The sequence below is a fragment of the Urocitellus parryii genome, chromosome X (genome assembly GCF_045843805.1).
Source record: "Urocitellus parryii isolate mUroPar1 chromosome X, mUroPar1.hap1, whole genome shotgun sequence".
In the NCBI taxonomy this organism is placed as follows: Eukaryota; Metazoa; Chordata; class Mammalia; order Rodentia; family Sciuridae; genus Urocitellus; species Urocitellus parryii.
In genome coordinates this window covers 79,397,692-79,422,672 of record NC_135547.1, presented here as the reverse complement: position 1 = coordinate 79,422,672, position 24,981 = coordinate 79,397,692, and the positions used below count along the sequence as shown (strand labels likewise).

The following is a 24,981-nucleotide window of genomic DNA, read 5'->3' as shown; positions in this document are numbered from 1 at the left end:
TAATCACTACTTTGTAACATAGATTTATAGCCTTTTGGTACAGTTCATTGCAGAATCCTTAGCGTCCTGGGCTAAATATTAAGTGCCTATAGTATACCACATTTATTGTAACATCCCAAAATGCTCCTACACATTTCCACATATATTGAACAGGGTGCTTAATTCTCACTTTGCTTCAGAATGACATTATACCATAAAACATACCACTACATATGATTCTTAAAGTAGATTATTCCCTTTTATCCTAATTGGTTCATCTGTTCACTTACTGAAGGACATTTGAATTGTTACCATTTTTTCTATTATGAACAAAACTGAACATCCCTGTACACATCTTTCGTATACATATATGTGTTTTATATGTATGCACACGCATATACACATGTACACACACACTTATTTCTCTTGGTTATATAATTAAGAGTGGAATTGCTGAGTCATTATACACTATAGGCATATATTTAGCTTAAATAGCCTAGCACTTGCCTAGCATGCACAAGGCCCTGGGTTTGATCTCCAGCACAGCAACAAAACAGTAATACAATAAAATTAAGGGGCTGAGGCTATGACTCAGTGGTAGCGCACTTGCCTGGTGTGAGTGAGGCACTGGGTTTGATTCTCAGTACTACAAGTAAATAAATAAAATAAAGGTCTATCCACAATTAAAAAACATTTTTAAAAAGATAAAATAAAGTTGCATAAGATACTATATTAGATACCAATTAGAAGGGTTAAAAGATTGATGTTTTAATATTTTTAAATGATCTAAAAATTAGACTTTAAGTAAGACTTTCAATTTCTTATTTTTATCCAGCATATCTGCACTGATCTTTTGAATTTACAGATGAAGAAAAAGTAAGAGTGTCTGATTTTCCAAATTGAGTTTATATTCAGGAGCAGCATTGAGGCTTAAACCCAGAAATTCCCTTTTTCACCTTTGTCTACCCTTTGGCCCAGACAAAAGAAAGCTTTCAGATCTGTATTACTTTGGGAAATTGTTAGCATATTGTTTGCAAGATTAGTGAAGTATCTTTGCATAATATGACAACAAGGTCTGTATCAAAAAACTTCTCAAATACATACTTGAAATACTCAAATTTCTACTACTTTAAGACTAGAATAGGCAGATAATGTCACGGTCTCATCCAGCTTCTCCAAGACTGTTATCAGTGTCACCTGAAAAAAACATTTGCAACCTAATAAACATGGTTAACCTTCAACGGGTTCTAGGAAGCAATTTGTTACAAACCTGCTTTGCAACATCATATTATGGTATAATGGAGTGAACAATGTGCAAGTCTTGGAGTCTGATGAGCTGAGCTGAATGAGTTCAACCTTGGACAAGATACTTTATCTAAGTTTTACTGTATTTATACAACAGTACTACAAATCATAGAATTATGAAAATTGAGATAAAAGTCAGATAATATAACAGAGATAAGTATCCAGGTTATAAGCAAAATTGGTACCTGATCTTCAAGGATAGGTAACAGATATTTTCATTTACATAGTTATTGTTTTAAATCCTTTCTGCAAACATTGTAAAATAAAGTCTTGCCTATCACTTCTGCTTCCAGTTCCACTTGTCCTATACAGACAAGGAGCGCTATGAAAATGAAGAGAGACCTGAGGTCCAGAAGCAAATGCTTATTGATATGGCCAAGAAGCTACCAGTTTACACAAGAACCGGGAGTGGAGGTCAGTGTATTCAATGTCAGCAAGAGAGGAAGTTCAGCGAAGTTCTCAGAAACATTAAGTGATGTATGTTGTCAACCTAGCCCATTGTCTCTTTCATCTTCTGAAAGCCACTATGGAATTTTTTCTCAACATTTTATTATAAAAATTTTAAAACATATCAAAGTTGGGAGAATTGTAAACACCTGCAACACCAAAACTATAATCTACCACTAACATTTTACTATATTGCTTATATTGCATATGTATGGACACATCTGTCCATATATCCATTCCTTTAGCATCTTCCACCAAACCATCTTATTTTTCTGATACATTTCAAAGTAAATACCATGCATCAATACACACCCACCTAAATAATTTAACATTATTTTTTAGCAAAATTAGCATACAAAACATGTAAAAATCTTAAGTGTACAATTCAGTTTTTCTTGAAAAGTAAACACAACCATACAACTAAAACCCCTATCAACATTACCACCACCCCAGAAAGTTGTCATTGCCCCTTCCCAGTCAATCCCTGACCCACAGACAACCACTATTCTGATAGTTTTCTACTATAGATTAGTTTCTTCTGCTCTAGAATTTTATAAATTGGAATCATATAGTATGTACAATTGTGTTTGGCTTCTTTTATTCAGCATATTTTTTAGATTCATTCATATTTTGCATACTTTATTCCTTTTATTTACATTGTGTATCATAGTTTAACCATTCACTGATTGATACACATCTGGGTTGTTTCCAGTACTTAACTAGTATGGGTCAAGTATCTGTGCAAAGAGATATCTTCATTTTATTTGGGTAAATATTCTCTATGGAATTATACTCTTAGATTTTATTGGTATGACTAGAACAGTACTTGTTGAACCAGTTCTCCACCTTTAAAATTTTGAATACAAGACTTCTCTGGCCAAACCATTCTAATATTTCTAATATGGGAGATTATGTTTCAAGCCTTAGAAAAGTATACTGTAAGGCAATTATGTTCATTCCCTCATCTTTTATTTATTCAACAAATGTTTACTAAGACACCGTATGACAATTGGGGAAATTTTAATTTGGTCTGCATACTAAGGACTTAAGATAACATTAAGGACTTATTGTTAATTTTGTTAGAGTAGTAATTCAACAGTTATGATTTTTTAAAGTCTTAATGCTTACTGAAATAGTTTTGGCTGGAAGTGACACAATGTCTAGTATTTACTTAAAATGCTCAAGTAAAAAGCCAGTGGAAGAAACATATTAAACAAAAATGGCACAAGGGTTGATAATTGTTGAAGTTGGATATGGTACCTGGGGTTTATTATACTAGTGTCTCTACTTTTAGTGTATATTTGAAATCTTCCATAATACTAATTTTTAAAAAGTAACCAATGTGTATGACCACTATTCTAAACATTGGGAATACACAGCTGAACATAGAGTCACAAAGTTTCTTGTGGTGTTTAAATTCTAATGAAGAGAGAAACAGAAAATTATATAATTTTAGGCAGTAGCCAACAAAATAATATAATAGTGCAGAGGATACAAACTAGATGCATATGGGGTGAGTTGGGCTCAGAGATATAGTTTGTTTTATCTCTGTGTTTTTATTAACATAAAATAATTTTACATATTTATGAGATATAGTGTAATATTTGATACATGTATACAATGTGTAATATCAAATCAGGATAATTAGTAATTTTCTCTTTGAAGTTTGACATTTTATTGTGTTGGGAACCTTCGAACTCCTCTATTCTAGCTCTTTTTAAAAAATTTTTTTAAATTTATTTTTTAGTTGTACTTGGACACAATACTTTTTTAATTTATTTATTTATATGTTGTGCTAAGCATTGAACCCAGGGCCTTGCACATGCTAGGCGAGCGCTCTACCGCTGAGCCACAACCCCAGCCCCTCTCTTCTAGCTCTTTACAAATTAAATAATAAATTGTTTTCAGTATGGTCACCCTACTATGTTGTAGAACATTAGAACTTATTTTTCCTTTGAAATTATATTTTGGTACCTATTATCTAACTTCCCTCTATATCCTTGCCTACTACTTTTCCTGGTTTCTATTGAGCACTTTTATATCCTCTACTGTAAAATCAACTTTTTAAAAAATATTTTTTTAGTTTTAAGTGGGCACAATATCATTATTCTACATTTATGTGGTGCTGAGGATCAAACTAAGTGCCTCAAGCATGCTATGCGAGCACTCTACCACTGAGCCACAACCCCAGCCCATAAAATCAACTTTTGAAATTTGAGCATATAAGAACATGTAGTATTTGTCTTTCTGTGCCTAACATATTTCACTGGACATAATGACCTCTACTTCTATCTATGTTGCTACAAATAACAAGAGTTCAAAAATAAAATAAAAATAAAATAAAAATAAAAAAATAAAAAATAAATAAAAAAATAAAAATAAATAAATAACAAGAGTTCATTTTTTTTTGTGGCTAAATAATATCCCATTATGTATACCAACCACATTTTTGTTGTCTATCTAAAGTGACTTTTAAAACTTTGCATTTGTTGCTAGTTTTTAATGATTAGAATATTTCTACTTAAAAATCCAGGTTTCTGGCTTCTCTTGAAACTAACACAGTATGGCAATAATTTGCCTTCCAACATGGCAAAAATTAGCTGGATCTGAGTAGTGGCAGTCCTCTTTGGAAAGAACATGAATTCTCAGATTCTGCACAATCCCCAACAGGCTGCTTCATTTACTACTCAAAATTCCCTAGATCCCTAAGGCATTTGTTTGTAGTCTCTATGATAGAGTAATAGGAAAGGATTTTCTGAAGAAGTGCTTATTGAGCTGAGATATGAATGATAAAAAGGAACTAACCATGTGTATCTGTCAGAGTTCTCCAGAAAAACAGAATCAGTAAAATGTGTGGTGAGTATATTTGTGTATGTATATGTGTGAAATTGGCTTCTACAATCATGGAAGCTGAGAAGCCCTGAGGTCTGCCATCTGAAAGCAGAAGAACCAGGAGTACTGATATTCCAATCTGGGGTCAGGAAAAATGATGACCCATCTCATGCAGTCAGGCAGAGAGAAAGCAAATTCTCCCTTCCTCTATATATTTATTCTATTCTTGTCCATAAGGAATTGGATAAGCCCCACCCACATTTGGGATGACAATCTACTTTAGTCTACTGATTCAAATGTTAATCTTACCTAGAAATACTCTCACATAGATGCCCAGAAATAATATTTAACCAAATATCTGAGTACCCCATGACTCAGTTGACACATAAAATGAATCATCACCTCTTACTAACTTGGCATACATACACATCTCCTTAAGCCATACTTAATCTCTAAATAAAAACAACAAGGGCTGTGGGTGTAGCTCAGTGGAGAGTGCTCACCTACCAGGCAGGTCAGCTCTAGTCTGGTTCTCGGCACCACAAAAGAAAAAAAACCTAAGACAATAATTCTGCCCAACATGTTACAACTATCCTGTGTACAACCAAAAACAAACTAAACCCTTCCCTATAAGATGAGGTAAAAGTCCTTCAGTGGTGTTTACTTTTCTCCTTGTAACTTCAATATTATGATATAAAATTAACAATACTCAAATACTATGATGTCAAGTCAATACATTTTATGTTATATGATAAGCAAATACGGGAAGGAAGAAAGGAAAGATATTTGAGATACACACAGATAGATATTCATAACAAAATAAGGAAGGAATACTTATGACAATTATAGTCCTCATTTCTGTAACTGGTCACATGGTCATAGCTTGCATTAATAACTACTTTTTTCCACTAGCCATTTTGTACTCCCTTACCTTCAGCAAGTACCTCAGCTGATCATAGTTCTTCACCTGGTGGGATGACTCAAACCTTCATTCCTGAGGAGTCTAGTCCATAAGTAGTCCTATCTAAATTAGGTTTGTTATCATTTTCTATTCTTCTAATCACAGGACATAGGAGTACTAAGAAATGTCCTAAGGTAGCTTCTTCCTTAGCTCTATTGTGGAGTAGTAGTCTAATTTCTCCTAAGTAGTTAGGATCAATTTTCCTAGCCAATATTGCAGCTACCTTCTTGATTTAGAGACATGAGAGTCTCCAAATGAATAGGTGTCAGTCTTAACTTGCAGTTCAACAGAATCATTGTTGTCTCCTGGTGGAAGCATTCCTCCCTTTTTACCTAAGACCTCTAGACTAGCAAAGTAAAAAGTCACAGGAACAAGAAATAAATATTTTGTTAGTGGGTAACAGAGGGTAATCATGAATGGTACAGCTGGGCACAGTGGTGCACTCCTGTAATCCAAATGGCTTGGGAGGCTGAGGCAGGAGGATCACAAGTTCAAAGACAGCCTCAGCAAAAGCGAGGCACTAAGCAACTCAGTGAGACCTTGTCTCTAAACACAATACAAAATAGGGCTGGGGATGGGGCTCAGTGGTCAAGTGCCCCTGAGTTCAATCCCTGGTCCCACCCCCCAAATAATAATGAATGGTGCCATTCCCATTTCCACCCTTAATTCCTGGATACATTGATACTGTCTATCAGAAAAAAAAACAGTATCATATATTGGATGTTTATTCAGATCATATGTAGCCTTTTGAATAACTTTGTCCTAGTCCCACAAAGTATTGCCACCTCATTGGCTCTGTAACTGACCCTTCAGAAGACCATTCCACTATTCTGTCAAACCAGCTACTTCAGAATAGTGATACACATGGTAAGACCAGTACATTTGATGAGCATGGACACATTGCTTTATTTGTCTTGCTGTGAAGTGAGTTCCTTGATCAACACCATTGCTGTGTGGAATACATGATAATGGACAAGGCACTCTGTAAGTTCACAGTGTTAGTTTTGGCAGAAATATTGCATGTAGAAAAACCAAATCTTTATCTAGACTTTCTGTTCCAATAAAAACAAATGCTTCCCCATCTATGATTGAAGCATTCTAATATAATCAACCTGACACCAAGTACATGGCTGATAATCATGGGTAATGGTGTCATATTAGAGGTTCAATTTTGTTCTCTGCTGCTGGCAGATTGGACATTCAGCAGTAGCCAAAGCCAGGTTGGTTTTGATGAATAAAAGGCCATGTTTCTGAACCCATGAATAATCTCCATCTCTGCCACCATAGCCATGTTGTCCATGAGACCATTGGGCATTAATGGGGTGATTGTGGAAAGAGACTGACTGGTATCCACAGAACAAGTCATCATATGTGTTTGGTTATTAAAATCCTTCTCTGTTGTGGTGCTATGATATAAATGATTGTGAGCCCCCACCCCTTCATACATTGAAAACTTAAATGTGGATGGTAATAGGAGGTGTAGCCATGGGAAAGTGACAAGATCATGAGGGTGAAGAACTCATTAATGGGATTAATGCCCTAATAAAAAGGCCCAGAGAGCTGTCTTGCCCTTTCACCATGTGAATAAATAGCAAGTTGGTGCTATCTGTGAAACGGGCCCTCCCTCACCAGTACTAAATCTGGATTTCTTGGCCTTCAGAACTGTGAGAAATAAATTTGTTGTTCAGAAACTATTCAGGCTGTGGTATTTTGTTATAGCAGCAAGTTAAGACTGACACATGAAATCAACTTTTAGTGAGCATTCACATGAGACACAAACATCTTTATAATGTTTTTACATTCAGAGAGGTCTGTTTACATAACTCTTTTCCAGATCTCCTTGTCACCAATTTTCAAGTTTTATTCTTTCCAAGTCTCCAATCATCCATCCAAACCAGTGGCAAAGGACCAAGAATTGATATATCCTCATGTGCCTGGCCATTTCTCCTTCCAAGCAAATAAAAGTGTACTGCTTAAAGTTCTGCCCACTGGAAGGATTTTTCTTCTCTATTGTCTTTCAGGTATATCCCAGAAGGGGACTGTAGTACTTTAGCTGTCTACTTTCAAGTAGTGTCTGCATATCATAGAACCCTCTGTGTGTCAGATATGAGCTTCTCTTCCTCTGTCAGCTAATGGTAGGAAACTTCCCATGAGACCATGCAAGCTGGGAGACAGAAGGTCATATAGCAGGAATAGGGGCTACAGATATTTGGACTACTTCTTCATGTTACTTACGTATGCCTTCAGGGCCTATTCAGGCCTGGTCATATATATACCACTTTAGTTTGAATGTGGAGTATTGCTCTGCATACCCAACTTTATAGCTTGGTGAATCAGATAACACCCAGTTCATGATGAACAACTCATGTCACATGGTAACTTGGTGACCCATGGGTAAGGATTTTATCTCTACTAAGCCCCAGGAACAGGTCAATAATATTTTTCAAAAAAGAATAGCTATCTGTGGAGAATGGTAGGGTTTTGCTCCAAAATACTAAGGGTCTGCACTAAAATTTCACCTATAGGGCTCTACCAAATGCTGTAAACAGCATCCCTATCTTTCATTGATACTTCAAGCATAATTTTATCTGCTGGATCATGTGGCCCAAGCAGCAAAGCATTTACACAGTAGCCTGGACCTGTTGTAGAGCCTGCTCTTATATCTGAGACCCACTCAAAATTAGCAGTTGTTCAGGTCACTCAGTAAATGGGCTAGAGTACCAAACCTGAATGAGGTATTTGTTATCTTCAAAATCCAAAAAGAAAGGCCTACTTGGCACTGTGCCTCTTCTTTTGTTGTAGGAGGGGCCAGGTGCAACAACTTACCCTTCACCATAGAAGGGGTATGTCAACATGCCACACATCATTATACCCCCTAGAAATTTCACTGAGGTAAAATGTTCCTGAATTTTCATTGGATTTATTATCTCACCCAATGGATACAAATGTCTTACCAATAAGTCTAGAATAGTTGCTACTTCTTGCTCACTGGGTCAGATCAGCATAATGTCATCAATGTAATGGACCAATGTGATATCTTGTGGAAGATAAAGGTGATCAAGATCCCAGCAAACTGAATTATAACATATCACTGGGGAGTTGATATGCCCTCAGGGTAGGAAAGTAAAGATGCTTTGCCAGGCAGAAAGCAGACTGCCTCTAGTGGATCTAATAGACAGGGATAGAGATAAAGGAACCTGCCAAATCAATAGCAGCATACCCGGTACCCTCAAGCAATGAAGCCATATCTGACAATTAGGGTCTCCATATGATTAAGGTTACAATAACTTATCATAATTCCTCACAATACATGTCTTCTGCATAGGCCAAATAGGTAAATTGAATGATATGTAGTAAGAGTAATCACCCAACATCCTTCAAGTCCTTGATGATGGCACCAACCACTGCAATCCCTCCAGGAACACAGTATTACTTTGTCTTACCATTTTTCTAGGTAGAGGCAAGTCTACTGGCTGCTACTTGGCCTTTCCCTACCATGATAACCCTCACTATACAACTCAGAGAATCAATGTGGAGATTCTGTCAGCTACTAAACATGTCTACTCCAATTATACATTCTAGAAACTGGAGAAATATCCACAGGAGGCATTTGGGTACCACTGTCCCTGCTGTGAATCAGACCTGAGCTAAAACTTTGTTGGTCACCTGACCTCTGTAAGTTCCAACTCTGACTGGTGAACCACAATAACATTTTGGGTCTTATGGAGTTAGTGTCACTTCAAAGCCAGTGTCCAGTAGCCCCCTGGAATGATGCTTTTATTTCTTTTTTCCTAATGCACAGCTGCCTTGGTAAAAGGCCAAAGGTACCTTTGATGAAGAATAGTGGAAAGTTGAACAGTATAAAATTTTAGTAGTGTTGGTAATATTCTAGTGTCTTTCCTCACAGGAATACAATCTCTCCTTTATTCAAGGGCCTCTGAGTCTGTGAGCTGGCTCAAGCCATGACTACTTTTTTTTTAATGATTCAAAAAAGAGTTTTGTTCACTCAATCTAGAACATTTTTGCTTATATAGCTCAAGTAAGAATTTAGTAGGCTTTCTACCTATTTCACTTCTAGAAACACCATGATTCATTAGCCAAAGCCATAAATCTGCATGAGTTCAGACTATTCTAATTGCTATTTTGACTCTGATGACCATAACCATAGCTGCATCCACCTTGCTTTTTGTGGCTGAGTGCCACCACATGATCCAATTACTTCCATCGCATTAGGTTTCCCAGTTTAGTGACTACAGCGAGAACTGACATAGAGACAAGAGCAGTCAAAAAGCTCTTCAAGGGCTGGGGTTGTAGCTCAGTTGGTGGAGCGGTTTTCCTAGCATGTGTGAGGCACTGGGTTTGATCCTCAGCACCACATAAATATAAATAAATAAATGAATAAACAAAGGTATTTAAAAAAAGCTTTTAAAGCATTCTTAGATTCCCCTCATAAATTTATTTCTCACAGTATTGGTAAATGGTATGTCTTATAGACCCTCTTAGTGTGAGTGAGTAGGTATTAAATGACAAATTCCTCCTAACATTCCAATTTCCTTAAACCTTTGAATCCCTTCCTCTACATTAAACCAAGGCAGGTATGGCATTTCAAATTCATTCACTGTGTGCCACATTTTGTTCCATGTTTCAGCCAATCAACCAGCCAAACTCCTTGAGCTGCAACATTAATGCAAAATCTGCTCAGTGGGCCTGAATCAATACTTTTGTCTAGATCTAACTTTATATTCCTTCCACCATTATTTCAGATCTTCAGTATCTATTCCCACACATGTTCCCTAGATTTCTATCTGTACAAATTACAAAATTCAGGTAATTCTTTTGTAGTCTATTGTATCTCCTCATGGATCAGAACTATTCCAGGAGAGATGATGGTAGATCAGTCTATGGCATTGACAGTATCTTTAAAAATGTGCTAAAGGATCCAAACATGAAAGCCTCTCTCCTTTCATTCTTGACTTAATAATACCTCTATCTTTTGTCATATACTCTTTATCAATAGGAATGAACACAGGAATCTTTTGAATTAGTGGCCTATTGTGTTGAAACAGTTATGTGTGCTTAATATACACTGTAAGTGGAATTATTATATTAGCTTAAATTATTTAGTTTTTATACTTAATATAATTACATTATACACAGGCATACTCTATCAATGAACATGAAAAAAATAGAAGAAAAGGAAAATAGCTTTAATCCAAGAGGATGGAATGAAAGAAAGGAGAAAGGGAGGAACAAATGGGCAGGAGGGATTTTTATATCAGACCTACAGGGCGAATAGAAACCTGAATGAAGTAATCAGAAAAACTGTACAGGTAACAGTCCTGCCACTTACTTGCTATGTGGCCTTGAGCAAATCACTTGATAAGGACCAAGACTTTACTTTTTTATCTGTGAAATGGTCAATTGAAATTGTTGAAAAATTCTCTTCTATTTTCCAAATTGTCTTGTTTTGTTTGCAGTGTTGGGGATTGAACCCAGGGTCTAGCATACATTGTTATTCTAAGTTTACCATTTTGTAGTTTTATGCATTTATGAAATTTAGCCTCTTGAGACAGGAATTAAATTGTGAATCCTTATTTCCAGATAGGAGAGTTTCAATAAATAGAGACTAAATTATTTCTCCAGATCCCTCAAATAGTTGATAGTAGTTTGTTTGATAATATGAAATCTTATGGTCTGATATCTAAATATGAAGCCTTTTCCCTTATTCTCCTGAAAGGTGCTTTCAAGACTGACTTAATAAGAAAAGAAATACATAGCACAATTCTTCTATATGATTGACTTTTGCTTGGCAACTTGAGATGAGTGTGACCATCTGTGGGTAGTGTATAACAAGCCATCCGGGTAGACTAATAAGATATGAAGTCTTACAGTGAGCCCTAAGAAATGCTAACCGCCTTATTTTTCCTATAGCTGTACGATTCTGTGACCGGTGCCATCTGATCAAGCCAGACCGCTGCCATCACTGCTCTGTCTGTGCCATGTAAGTGACAGTAATATTCCCCCTGGGCTGAGCTTGGCTACTGATGGTTGCCTAGACAACAAAATGACTGATCCTAACATGCAACCATGCCTAGATAAGAGCATTTCCTTTCAGTCATAATGAGTACATGCCAAACACTCTCACAGGAATGATGATGATTCAAACTACTCTAAAGATAGAAAGAGAAATATAATCACATTTTAAAAATAATCTTTTTATTTTAGAACAGCTTTAGATTTATGGATTTATTATGAAGATAGTTCTCATATGCCCAACACCCACTTTCCTCTATTATTAAAACCTTCTATTAGTATGATACATTTGTTACAATTAGTGAACTAGTATTGCTACATTATTTTTAACTACAGGCTATCCTTTGTTTAGAGATCCTCAATTTTTCCCTAATGCCCTTTATCTGTTCTAAGATCCCATCCAGAATAACACATCATATTTTGTAGTTATGTCTCCTTAGCTCTTCTAAGCTGTGACAATTTCTCAGACTTTACTTGTTGATGATCATGACAGTTTTCAGGATTAATGGTTAGGTATTTTGTAGAATGTTCCTCAGATGAGTTTTTTTTTTTATCTTTCCTCGTGATCCTTAGACTTGGGTAATGTGATTTGGGGAGGAAGACCATAGAAGTAAAGTGCCATTCTGATTACATCATATCAAGGGTACAAATAAACATGACTTATCACAGCAATGCTAATCTTTATCATCTGCCTCAAGTAGTGTTTGTAAAATTACTCTCCACCCCCTCCCTCTACTGTACTCTTCAAAAGGAAGTTACTATGCACTGCCCAACTACAGGAATGGGAAGTTATACTCCCTCTTCTTTTTTTCAATAACTTTATTTTATTTATTTATATTTATTTTATGTGGTGCTGAGAATCGAACCCAGGTCCTAATATGTGCTAGGTAAGCACTTTACCACTGAGCCACAACTTCAGCCCCTCCTACTTTTTGAAGATGGAGTGTCTGTATAAATTATTTGGGATTCTTCAGTATGGGAAGTGTGCATTTTCTCTCCCATTTACTTATTTAGTCAATCATTTATTTATCTCAATATGGAGGCATGAATATTCATTTTTCTATTTTGTGCTATGACCCAGTACTACTGTATTTATTTAATTTGTGGCTCAAATTGTTCCAGCTTTGGGCTTCTTTGAAAAGAAAACTCAGATGACTCTATATGTCATGTTCCTATTTCTACCTCAGGAGCCTTGGTAGGCTCTTGTGTGCCATACAATACAAGATTACAAGAAGTGTATTTATTGCATTAAACTACTCTGCTTCTTTTTTAATCAACAAAAATAAGTCCTATCTTTGTAAAACCATTTTATGTTAATATATGTAATCTTCATGCCTTTCTTCTTGTATACCTTTTTAAATTTTTTTTAGTTGTAGATGTACACAATACCATTATTTTATTTGTTTTTACTTTTATGTGGTGCCAGGGATCGAATCCAGTACCTCATGCATGCTAGGCAAGAGCTCAACCACTGAGCCACAACCCCATCCCCTCTTCTTGGATGGTTTTGCCATTCATATTTCTCTTAGTTTTGATTCAAACACAGACTACAGCCATATGGGGTTTTTTTTTCCTGTGCTTTTATTAAACTGAGTATTGAACAAAACTAGAGGGGATGCCTTGAACCTTTTCTGTTGTATCAATATCCTGGAGATTCCAATCCCTTTTAAAGGTTGGACTTTTAAGTGTGTAACTTGCTGCCAGCATAATCCTATAAAGTATTTGTTATGATCATCTCATCCTAGGAATAACAGATACAATGGTTTTGCAGTTGCTGTAATGGAGATCTGGGAACAGGTATACTGGATCTATGTAAAAATACTGGTGAAACCTTGAGTTCAATATTGAGATGTTGCTTCATTTCCATAGCCTCACTTATCACATTGTATTTTCTCCCCTTTGTAGGTGTGTTTTAAAAATGGACCATCACTGCCCTTGGTATGTCCCTTTGATTCATTTCTCTCCTCTAAAAGGGTCAAAGTTGTTCAATGTGCTCACTTACCTAAGCATAGTTGTAACATGCCTTTTTCTGTCACCATAATTCACTGGACTTTGTATTTATGTGGGGGACAGGGGAGGGGTAAAATTTTAGAGCAAGAATAACCATACCACCAAAGGTATAGTAGAGAGTTCCTGGGGTCACAAAGCTAATGGTCTCCTGCCCATTAACTTTAGCAACTGAGCATAGTAATGAAATATAGCACAATATTTTTCCTCTTGTAAGATAACACAATTTATTTTTGTTTCTAGCTTGCTTGATGTTTGAAATAATGTAGATTGTTAAATTCAGCAATTCGTTAAATTTTGTACATCAGATCTAGAGAACCAGTGAAATCACCTGATTACAAAAAAGAACAAGCCACAACTCTACCAAATGTAGCTGCTAAGACTTTAATAGTTTTTTAGCAACCAAGATCCAGGTTTGCTCCGGTGTGTCAGGAACTAGTCCAGAACTATTAGATGTTTCTGTGCCTGTAAATGAAAGGAGAAACAAGTGAGATGTGAACTTGTTTTTCTAGTCTGTTCCTATTAAGGGACTTTTATCTCTGTTGGGTTTTACATGACACATAATGAGACAGTAGGAGTAACATGCTTCCATTGCTTAGTCCACTTATATGTCAGTGTGTTTTCAATCAATAGGTCCTGATTTCAAATTAGTTTTTCTCTTTTTTTAGGGTTAATAACTGCATTGGATTTTCCAACTACAAATTCTTTCTTCAGTTCTTAGCTTATTCTGTTCTCTACTGCCTGTACATTGCTACAACCGTCTTCAGCTATTTCATCAAGTATTGGAGAGTAAGTTACAAATTCTGAAGGGTCCCCCACAGACAAACATACACTTCAGTCTGTGACATTATTTGTCCTATAACATTTTACATTTTGAAATAGCTAATACTGAAGAAACCAAAGGGGGAAGCCACTAAAAACAAAGTTTTCATGTTATATACTCTGAGACCAGCGGTTGCTGTTTAAAGATTCTAGTTAAACAAGTTTCTGTTTGCATATGACAATCTTGCTAAGGCCCTCAGTTACCTAACCTCTTGAGTCCTACCAATTCTTTAAAATGTACTTCTGCAATTGAGTTTTTTTTTGAGAGAAAGAGAGAGAATTTTTAATATTTGGTTTTTTTTTTTTTAGTTTTCAGTGGACACAACATCTTTATTTTATTTTTATATGGTGCTGAGGATCGAACCCAGTGCCCTGCGCATTACCACTTGAGCCACATCCTCAGCCCCAATTGAGTTTTTAAAACCTCCTTCCTACAAGTTATATTTTTGAAAAATGTTGGAACTAATTCAAATCTCTGGTTTCTAAAAAAAAAAAAAAAACAAAGACTAACAAAGCACTCCCCTTTGAACATGAAATTAGGTCAAAGGAGACTTGCAAAATTCCTACCATATAGAGAGATACACTGACATAACCTTCTCATGTGACCAAATGAACAGGAAAGTCTTTCTTTAACTTATGATAAACCCTGGGTTGGAAATTAGGAGAACTGAGATGTAATACTGTTTTCATTACTTGCCTTACTGGCTCATTGCCAAGATCAAATGAAACAGATGTTGAAAGTGTTTTGCCTTTCAAAATATAATTCTAATAATTACAATGAAATCTCAAAAACCTTGCTTTTATCTTTCTCCTAGTTGAAGATATCAGTCATAGGTACAGACCCTGTACATATGTTTATAGGGTCTGGCAGAAGTACAGTGAAATACGTTATTTTTAAATTTCATGCCAGTGGACTCCAGAAGAACTCTCCTCCATACAACTCCAGTATAGTTACTAAGATATCCATGATGAGGGTTGTCCAAACTTATCCTGAATAGCAAAAGACAAATGTGGCAGAGCAAATATTTATTACTTTAGGAACTGCACAAGCACATTAGCTAGAGAGGTAAAGCTGTGGGAAAGAACATGAATTCTGTGGTCAGAATATAAATTATAATAAACTGGAGCAAACAAGAAAGACAAGGCAGTGAGAAGGTAAATTGCTGAGAATATTTAAATTATAAATCAGTGTTTTGATTCCTAGTAGTCTAGAAAATATAGTGTACAAAATTATAGTGATATATGCTTTCCATTCCCCTTCAACTTGCTTAATCGATTCAAATATTTAATAACATTAAGAATAGGGAATTATATGATAGATATCAAAATCTGCAATTCAAAGACTCAAACTATTAGCATAAATAACGAAGTTTTATCTCATACATTTTCCCCAAATAGGAAATGTTTCACCATGCTATACATCTTAACATCTCTTTCACCCCTTTGCACAGCACAAGATTTATTTTCTATTGCTCAGGTTTCCATGACCTATTTGGCATTCTATCCACACACTGAGCTACTACTCTAAATGTGAAGAAAATCTGCTGCATCCAATCAACAGGGAAAGTGTCAGCCTTGATCTTCACTACAGACCTTTCTTGGTACTTAACACAGTAGGCGACTGTTTAAAAACCACCCTTTACCCTCATAACAAAGTAAACAAGATTGCATTTCACATATTTTGCCTTTAGCCCTCCTAGCCAGCCAATAATCAAATACCACAATGCCAGCTAGGTGCTGCATGCTTTTTTTGTACTCTTGCAAGATGATAATTGGATATGAATTAATCACCAGAAACATGGCCGCATTCACAAGCAATACCAGGGCTGAACATACCCTTGTCCTTTTCCTATTCCCTCATTTTTTCTCCATGATATCCTAGCTTGTGCCTGACATATGTGAGGCAAGGAAACCTGTCTCTGCTTGCCCTCATAATGAAAAGGGCATTGACAGTTCAAGAAAATGATTCCTTGCAATCTTTCCAGCCAAAAAGCACCTTAGTGTGGTTTGAGGATGGTTTTCTCAGTTTAAATCAAATCTCTCTTTAAAATAAAAAGTAAACACTGCCATATATTTTAAAAGCCATTTATCAAGGAGACAAGCTGTATTTCTAAGAACAGCAACTTCTATTTATATGATACGTTGTGGTTTTTGAAGCACTTCCTTTATTTCATCTGATCCTCAGCACAATCCTGAGAAGTAGGCAAAGCAGGAATTATTAGTTTCATTCAAAGGTGATAAGAATGAGGATCATAGTAGTTAAGTGACATGCCAAAGATCAACTAGCTTGTAAATTTCAAAGTGAGAATTGAACCTAAGTCTGATCCTAAGCCCAATGATCTTATATACTATACCATGTCCTATTGCCCATTATGGTTCTGGTATGGAAAAGCTTTAGCTCCTTTGGAATAAAGGATTCAAAGACCGTCAGAATTTCTCTCTCCTCTCAATATTAACTTAAACAACAGCTACTTTGATAGGAGATTGATCCTTGCCTTATGCAAAAGTAGTAACACATACCTCCCACACTGGGCCATGAATCTCCTCACAGAGGCTATAAATTATTTTAGAAACATGATAGTAGCATCATTCTACCAATATTCCTCTGAATTGCCTCTAGTGATCATTGCTTTAAGCAATTTAGCTTGGTTGTCTTCTGAGAAGGTATTTTTGAGCATAGGGCTGTAACCTTCTTCAAACTAAAAAAAATTAAAAGCTTAATATTAAGAACTCTATCAAGGGATAATGCAGTAGATTCACAACACAGTAGGTCACAAGCTTGAGGTAAGCCTCAACAACTTAATGAGACCCTGTCTCAAAATAAAAATAAAATAAACAGTAAAAGCCTGTCTCAAAATAAAAAGGACTAGTGGTAAAGCACCCCTGGGTTCAATCCTCAGTACCAGAAAACACAAACACACACACACACACACACACACACACACTTTTAACTATTACTGGAAAGTATTTTGAAATATTTCAAATTGTTTCATCTTGCCAGAATAATGACCAGCATGGGAAAGGAGGAAATAAGCAATAGTATTCCTCCAACTGCTCACTCCAAATTAAAAATGTTTTATAAAGTTCTCTTCAGAAGACAAAATGTTATATGATATGCATGCTACAGAACTTTAGAACATTCATTCTGGTCTAGAATTACATGTTTAAAGAAAAATTGGTGCCACATGGAAAATAAGATGTCCCAGATAACTATAAAAATCTTTAGCCACCTACTTTTACATTGCCAGTAAAATCCTTCTTGATTTGTACTGTCTAAACAGCTGTTCCACAGGATCTAATATACCAACACATTCCACTTCAGCTATAAAAAACAACCATATAAAATGTGCAGCAGCTTTAAAATCAGGTCATGACTTATAGGTAGGACATTTTAAAATTCTATGTATGTGTTTTAACTTCCTACATTCATCACTATGACATTTTCAATAGCCATATGTCCAAGGAAACATGACATATAAAGAATTCTAGAATAGCCCACCTTGAAATAAAAGGATGGACCCTATGACATCAAAATCACCTCTAACCAACAATTCATATTTCTCAAACTAAATGAAATATGACCTTTATGCCAATTATGCTCCAAATATTCCCTTTTCACATTACCCTTTTCTAACTGGTACATTATATACTCTATTTTACACTGAAGTGCACTTAAGCAATGATCTATTCTAGGCTTTGTAGACTAAGAGCATATCTTTAATAAGGTATAATCATCAACAGAGAGCAATTTTGTAAAAAAATTTTACAGAATCTATTTTTAAAAATTGTACCTAGATATTTTATACATGCAGAAAACTATAACCTTTGTAGAACAGGTAGCCAAGCTTTCCCATTTTAATCTTTTTTTTGTTTATTATTTCTTTTCTAGGGGGAATTGCCCAGTGTTCGCTCTAAGTTCCATGTCCTTTTTCTCCTCTTTGTGGCCTGCATGTTTTTTGTCAGCCTTGTGATTCTCTTTGGTTACCATTGTTGGCTTGTCAGCAGAAACAAAACTACCTTAGGTAAGACTGAATATTAAGACTAGGAAAAAACATTGGGCTGGGAATGTAGCTCAGTGGTAGACCACTTGCCTAGAATGTGTGAGGCCCTGGGTTCAATCCCTAGTACTGCCAAAAAAAAAAAAAAAAATACCCCCCCCCAAACATATTAGAGTTTATCAGATTGATCTGTTTTTTTTTTCCCTGAGGAAAAGAAAAACTTCCAATGAAACATTTTAGCTATAGTGACATCTCTTTGACTCCAATCTGAGACAGATGAAAATACATTTTACCAAACTGGAGAACCATAGTGAATGAAGCTTATAGACTAAAGAGAGCATTAGTAGATAAAACCCTACACAAAACAAAAAATGGCTATTGCTCTTTAGAGTGTGTATTGGGTAATAGCTCCCCAGATTTACAACTCAAGAGGACTTAAAAAATGTGTTCACATGAGGAAATGAAGGAAAGAATCAGTACAGAAGAAAATGTTAAAAGGAGGAAATGAATGTCAGTAAAGATAGAAGTATCTAATTTATTGAGTACATCCCAACACAGAGCCTTCAGAGTGAATTCAAAGTCTTGAAAAAGAATCAAATAACTGAATATCTGTAGTTATTAAGGAACTGTGTAGGTAGCATGGGAACAGGGAGCATGGGAACAAGAAACATGTTGAACAAGTTAGTCTCTAGAAAATAAGTGTAAGGTGCTGGGTGTGGTGGCACACGCCTATAATCCCAGCAGCTCCAGAGGCTGAGGCAGGAAGATTGCGAGTTCAAAGCCAGCCTCAGCCAAAGCAAGGCACTAAGCAACTCAGGGATACACTGTCTCTAAATAAAATACAAAATGGGGCTGGGGATTTGTCTCAGTCGTTGAGAGCCCCTGAATTCAATCCCCAGTATCCTCCCAAAAAAGAAAAGAAGTGTAAGAAATAAACCTTGCTTGTTATTGAGTATTTTATTTCTGATGGATTCCAGTGTAATTTTTTTGTTGTTGTTATTTTAGTAATGGTAAAAAATGTTTAAAATTTCTACAAATCAGTACACAAGAAGTAAGGAGAAAGTGATTAAGAGTTGAATGTTTAATTAGAATAAACTTGAGGAAAGTTTGGTGCAAAAGCTATTGCAATTTGGGAATACATTTGCTAATAATACTAACAGCCAAGAAAGTATTTGCTTCATTTTCTAAATCAAATATATATGTAGCACTTAGTTGCTAGGGTGGTAGATTAGCACATTTGGCTTAGAGATCAGCTACAGAGTAGAAAAGTACTAAAAGCTTCATGATAACAGGGTCTGAAAATAAAGCACAAATGGGAAGTGGTCAGATGCAGCCAGAGTCCCACAGTGAAAGTGTTTGCTTAATGGGATAAATGTGTGTCTAAAAATAATGTGCACTAACGTGGTCCAATTCCTCATGGTCTTTGAGGTGATTATAGTTCACCCATTGGCATTTTACTGGAGTAAAACTCAGTTTCTTACATTGCAGGCTTCAGTGTGAACATCTTCATTTCTGAAATGTTTCAAAACCAAATCAATGTCATTATCATCTCTTTATGTGTCATTACTTTGGTCCCAGCTCTACAGATGGAAACCATTTGGCTGTTGTTGCCACTTAGATTCAAATAAAGTGTTGTTAAATCTGTTCCTTCACTCCTGAAATCCAGCAGTACAAATACATGCTACTCCCATGGCTGCTTAATTATTTCTACCATAATGTGTTTCCCCTGCCTTTTTCAAAATATGAGTACTATTTCTTCATATGGAATTACAAACTTACCTGGTATTAAGTGATTAAACTGATTTTTACAAAGTAATTTGACAGTAACTAAAAATGAGGGACCTATACTAACACAGCAAAAAGATATCATAGAAGCAAGTTACATTCATGGGGAACTGTAAAATCATGACTGCTGAAATTTGTACCTTTATTTCTTTCTTCCTCTTCCCCCCTCCCCCGAAACTTTCCTACCCTATTCTAGAGGCCTTCTGCACTCCAGTGTTTACAAGTGGCCCAGAGAAAAATGGGTTCAATCTTGGCTTCATCAAGAATATCCAACAGGTGTTTGGAGATAATAAGAAGTTCTGGTTAATACCTATTGGGTCCAGGTGGGTAATTATTACCACTGAAAGAGGTTGATGATGTAGTATGATTTGAAGTACCAAATTCAATTTTGATTATAGTATACAGCAGGTCTCTGTCTAACATGACACTCTGTTTCCCAAGTTTTTAATTTCTAGGTTAGCAAAGATAAATCATGAGGCAAGCATATGATAAAATAGACATCTTCCTGTCTTGTTTGTGGCAAGGTAAACTAGTACTAATCTTTTATAAATGAATTTTGTTATATGTATCAAAACTATAAAAATGTACATATTTATTGTCCCAGTGATTACATTTCTGGGCATCTAACCTAAAGAAAGAGATGAACTATGTACAAAAATGTCTCTCATAGAATTATTTACAGGTAATAAATAAAAAACAACACAAATATCTTACAATATAGGAATATATACGTATATGTATATATATTCCTATATTATAGAAAAATATATATATACCCACTAGATAGATTATTATGTAGTCAAAAGTAGTGGTTATAAGATGATGTCACACTAAGAGGACATGCATAGAATATTATCTGTGAAAAGGTGAAATCCAAAATGGTATGTATGTTGATTGAAAATATGAACAAGGGGCTGGGGTTGTGGCTCAGCAGTAGAGTGTTTGCCTCGCACATGCGAGACCCTGGTTTCAATCCTCAGCACCACATAAAAATAAATAAGTGAAATAAAGGTATTGTTTCCAACTACAACTAAAAATAAATATTTTTAAAAATTTTAAAAAAGAAAATATGAACAAACATATAGAGAGGAGAAAAGCAAAAGAGGGGAAATATGACAAAAATACTAAAAGTGGTAATGGAAATAGTCTCAGTAAATAGTTTACATTTCTTTGTTTTTCATATTTTGGATGAAATATTAACGTTATTTTTGTGAAGGAAAAATGAGAAGAAAGAAAGATTGATTTATAGATTGTGTGTAATTCTTAAATCCACAACAAGAATGCAGAAAAGGAAATTAATGAGAAATCAGTACAGCCAAAGCTTGTGTCCTCTGAGTAACTTTGTGAACCAGATTAACCATTAACAAAACTACCTCTGCAACAGAGTTTGTTTACTGGCTTTTTGCATCCCCCTTTAGATATGCTCCTCAGACAAGGATACATTTATGTTCACTTATTTGAAGAAACTTTGCTGGGATTAGGTGGTAACTAAGGCAAATTTACCCCTTCCCTTCACTCATTGCCCTGATACTTCCTCTGCACCAGTTAGTGTTTTATAGACGCATTTGTTTAAAATGTGATATATTCTACTCTCCTGACTATAAATCACAAGGCAAAACTATGTCACTGGGTAATGTTGGTTAATAACTGTTACCAGCAATTATCTATACCCTGTTCACACACATGCAGACACAAATGCACACCATTACCACATCAAAGGGAGGTCTAAAATGAGCCTTCTCTGATATAAAAACAAAAGCCTCATTTACTTATAATCAGTAACATATTATCTGTACAGTAGCATCAATAAAATCTGTCAACTTTTGGTTAATCACATTCATGAACAGGAGAAAAGGCATAGCTCATATCAAATGAATAATCCAAATCACTCAGATTTAAATTTGGAATGTATTCAGATGTAGAAACACAGGTGTTAGACCAGGTTACACTTTGAACACTTGAGTCTCTATCAGTGAATACATTCCAAATTTAAATCTGACAAACTGTAACCTGGTCTATCCAGGACCACCACAATTCCTTCCAATATATCTGATCTGTTAATGGTCAGAAATTAACCAGAAAAGTGACCCTAGCTTACCATAAACATGCACAAAGTATACCCACAGGTGGATAATTGTGCCCAAAATATGCACTCTAGAGATACCTCATTTGGGCTTTTTCTCATAGCTCCTAATAACCTTTCTTCTATGCAAGCCAAATAATGATAAGGTACTTGGGGAATTACCTATCACCAGTTCACAGCAGCTTATCTCCACTCTATTCACTCATTCTCAGTCTACTCATCTTCCATGAATGTTTAGAATCAAACAATAAGATAGTGGAATTTAAGTTGGCATCATCATCATTAAATAATTATGAAACTTGAATATTGCTGTACTGGGCATTGTGGACAACAAGTTTCTTTTTTATTGGTTGTTCAAAACCTTACAAAGCTCTTGACATATCATATTTCATACATTAGATTCAAGTGGGTTATGAACTCCCATTTTTATCCCAAATACAAATTGCAGAATCACATCGGTTACACATCCACATTTTTACATAATGCTATATTAGTAACTGTTGTATTCTGCTACCTTTCCTATCCTCTACTATCCCCCCTCCCTTCAAGTTTCTTACGAACAAAAATAGTCACTGATGTGGACATGCAAACACAATATGGAAATTTAAAGCATTATAATGATGCTATTATAAGAGCCTATTTCAGGTTTTAGAAAACAAGTGTGACTATATATTTGTATACATATATATAGTCCTATATTATAGAAAAAATATATATCCTATTTCTAAGGATTATGACCTTTACAAAAAAGTATGTGTCTACTGCAAAATCTCACTGCCTTTCTTTCCTTCAGCCCTGGTGATGGACACTCCTTCCCTATGAGGTCAATGAATGAGTCACAGAACCCACTACTAGCAAATGAAGAACGATGGGAAGACAATGAGGATGATAATCGAGGTGGGTTGTCTCAGAAGGAAGTCTTTTCTCTGCTGAGTAGGCTGAGCACTATAGATCCATGTTAATACAGCCAATGTAATGTGTCATGAGTAAATCATATCCAGAAAGATTTTATAAGCATGTCAGCCTCTTAAGTGCCCTCTGGATGGAAGATGGTAAGTATGGCCAGATTTGTTTAGTGGAATTGGGTAGCTTAGATTGGATTAGATGGCAGTTTAGGAGGTTCCTTATCAGCTTTGCAATATCATGATTTATAACTTTTCAGGTAATCAGGAAACCTAATAAAGTGCTATGCATGTATTCACATTACCAGCCCTATTTCTCTGCCTGTTGGTAGGCCTACTTCTATGACTCTAATATTTGCTTACGTTGCCAATACCAGCCATCCAGAGAGTAATTTTTAGCTATTGTTTCAAATAAAACAGTAGCTGGTACTGTTTTTGAATAGAGACTTATAATAGTTACCACAAACAGTACTTGGGATGAATGAGATTGTATGAAGACATGGAAAAGCAATGAGTTAGGGAGCAGAGGTAGAAAATAAAGCTTTCTCAATGTTCACCCAGTTAGATTTTCTTGGACCAGCTTCTCTACTTCAAAGTCCAGTTTTAGAAAAAAGTACATTTATAGAACAAAGGAAGACAAAACAGCCCCAGATCCATAAATACAAAAGAAAACAGTTAATCACCCAACCCAAAGAATTTACAGTAGAAGAAACTTCCTCATGTACCTCCTGATGACTACTGGAAAATTAACTATATTTTGACCTACCAGAGTTCAGCCTTCAGTCTTTCTGAATAGACTTGCTTACTGCAGTCCACAAGTAATACAAACTCTTATTTTGACATTTAAAAACCCAAATTCTAATAGAAATCTGAAGGAGTCTGGACCTGGTTTGATGTAACCCCACAATGGGAAAAAAAACATCTATGAATTGTATTGGTAAGCAGAAAAAATTTAAGTATAGATGTAGCACCACATCATAAACCAGCTACTTTTTGAAGCAGTTTTCAATTTAAGACTTTTTAAAAAACATTCAATCATTTAAAAATTGTGTATCATTTTATATTTGATAAAGTACTATTTACCTGCTTTTTCCAACCTTTGACCTTTGCAACCATTGTATTAGGTAGACATTATTACAAATACCATCCTCATCTTATAACTGAAGAAATTTAGATTATGATGTGTTAAATAACTTCTTCAAGATCACAGAGCAAGAAGGTGATAGAACCTGGACTAAAATGCATCCTGATTCCAAATCCTGGGATTTTTCCCCCCAGTATAATGTTATGTCTCTCATGTGAACAAATACATATGAACCACAGTGATGTGATTTGGTGCCATCTTGCTCTCTGAAGAATTCAACTGAATCTTACATAACTCATAAAATCATAAGACTATTAAGTCTTCTTTAGTGAGACTATGCCATATCACATAGATAAGTTTTTAAACTTCATTGAACTCATTTTAGCATCGAACAACTTTGTTAGAAAAGGATGCTTTTCTCTAACACAAGTTCTCAGGCTGTGCTATTTGTCCAGTTGATTCTATGTTTCTCTCAGTTTCTCCATTTTCTATGCATAACTGATCATCCACAAATAGTCCTTGTACTTTTAACAACGTAGATTCCTGGGAAAGGTGTTATAAGTAAATTTATGTGAGTTGAACTTAATTTCCTTTAGAAATGATGTCAGGGTTTTATTCCAGCCCAAAATATTCTGTTTAGTTTACTATAAATCATGTACTTTTTCATTGCATAATGAAAACAACTAAAATGCTAAAATATACTAATAGTAGCCTGTTAAGTAAAAATATAATATCATAGTTAG

The 24,981-nt window shown here is 35.5% G+C and overlaps 1 protein-coding gene across 1 annotated transcript in view; it reads left to right on the top strand.

The window, feature by feature from the left end:
- Zdhhc15 (zDHHC palmitoyltransferase 15) overlaps positions 1-24,981 on the top strand; it is a 90,680-nt gene that overhangs the window by 43,516 nt on the left and 22,183 nt on the right. Inside the window, exons 4-10 of the mRNA XM_026405591.1 lie at positions 1,578-1,698; positions 11,456-11,525; positions 13,463-13,495; positions 14,233-14,353; positions 18,276-18,408; positions 20,366-20,492; positions 23,046-23,149. Coding sequence (XP_026261376.1) covers positions 1,578-1,698; positions 11,456-11,525; positions 13,463-13,495; positions 14,233-14,353; positions 18,276-18,408; positions 20,366-20,492; positions 23,046-23,149 — 709 coding nt within the window. The remainder of the gene's footprint in view (positions 1-1,577; positions 1,699-11,455; positions 11,526-13,462; positions 13,496-14,232; positions 14,354-18,275; positions 18,409-20,365; positions 20,493-23,045; positions 23,150-24,981) is intronic.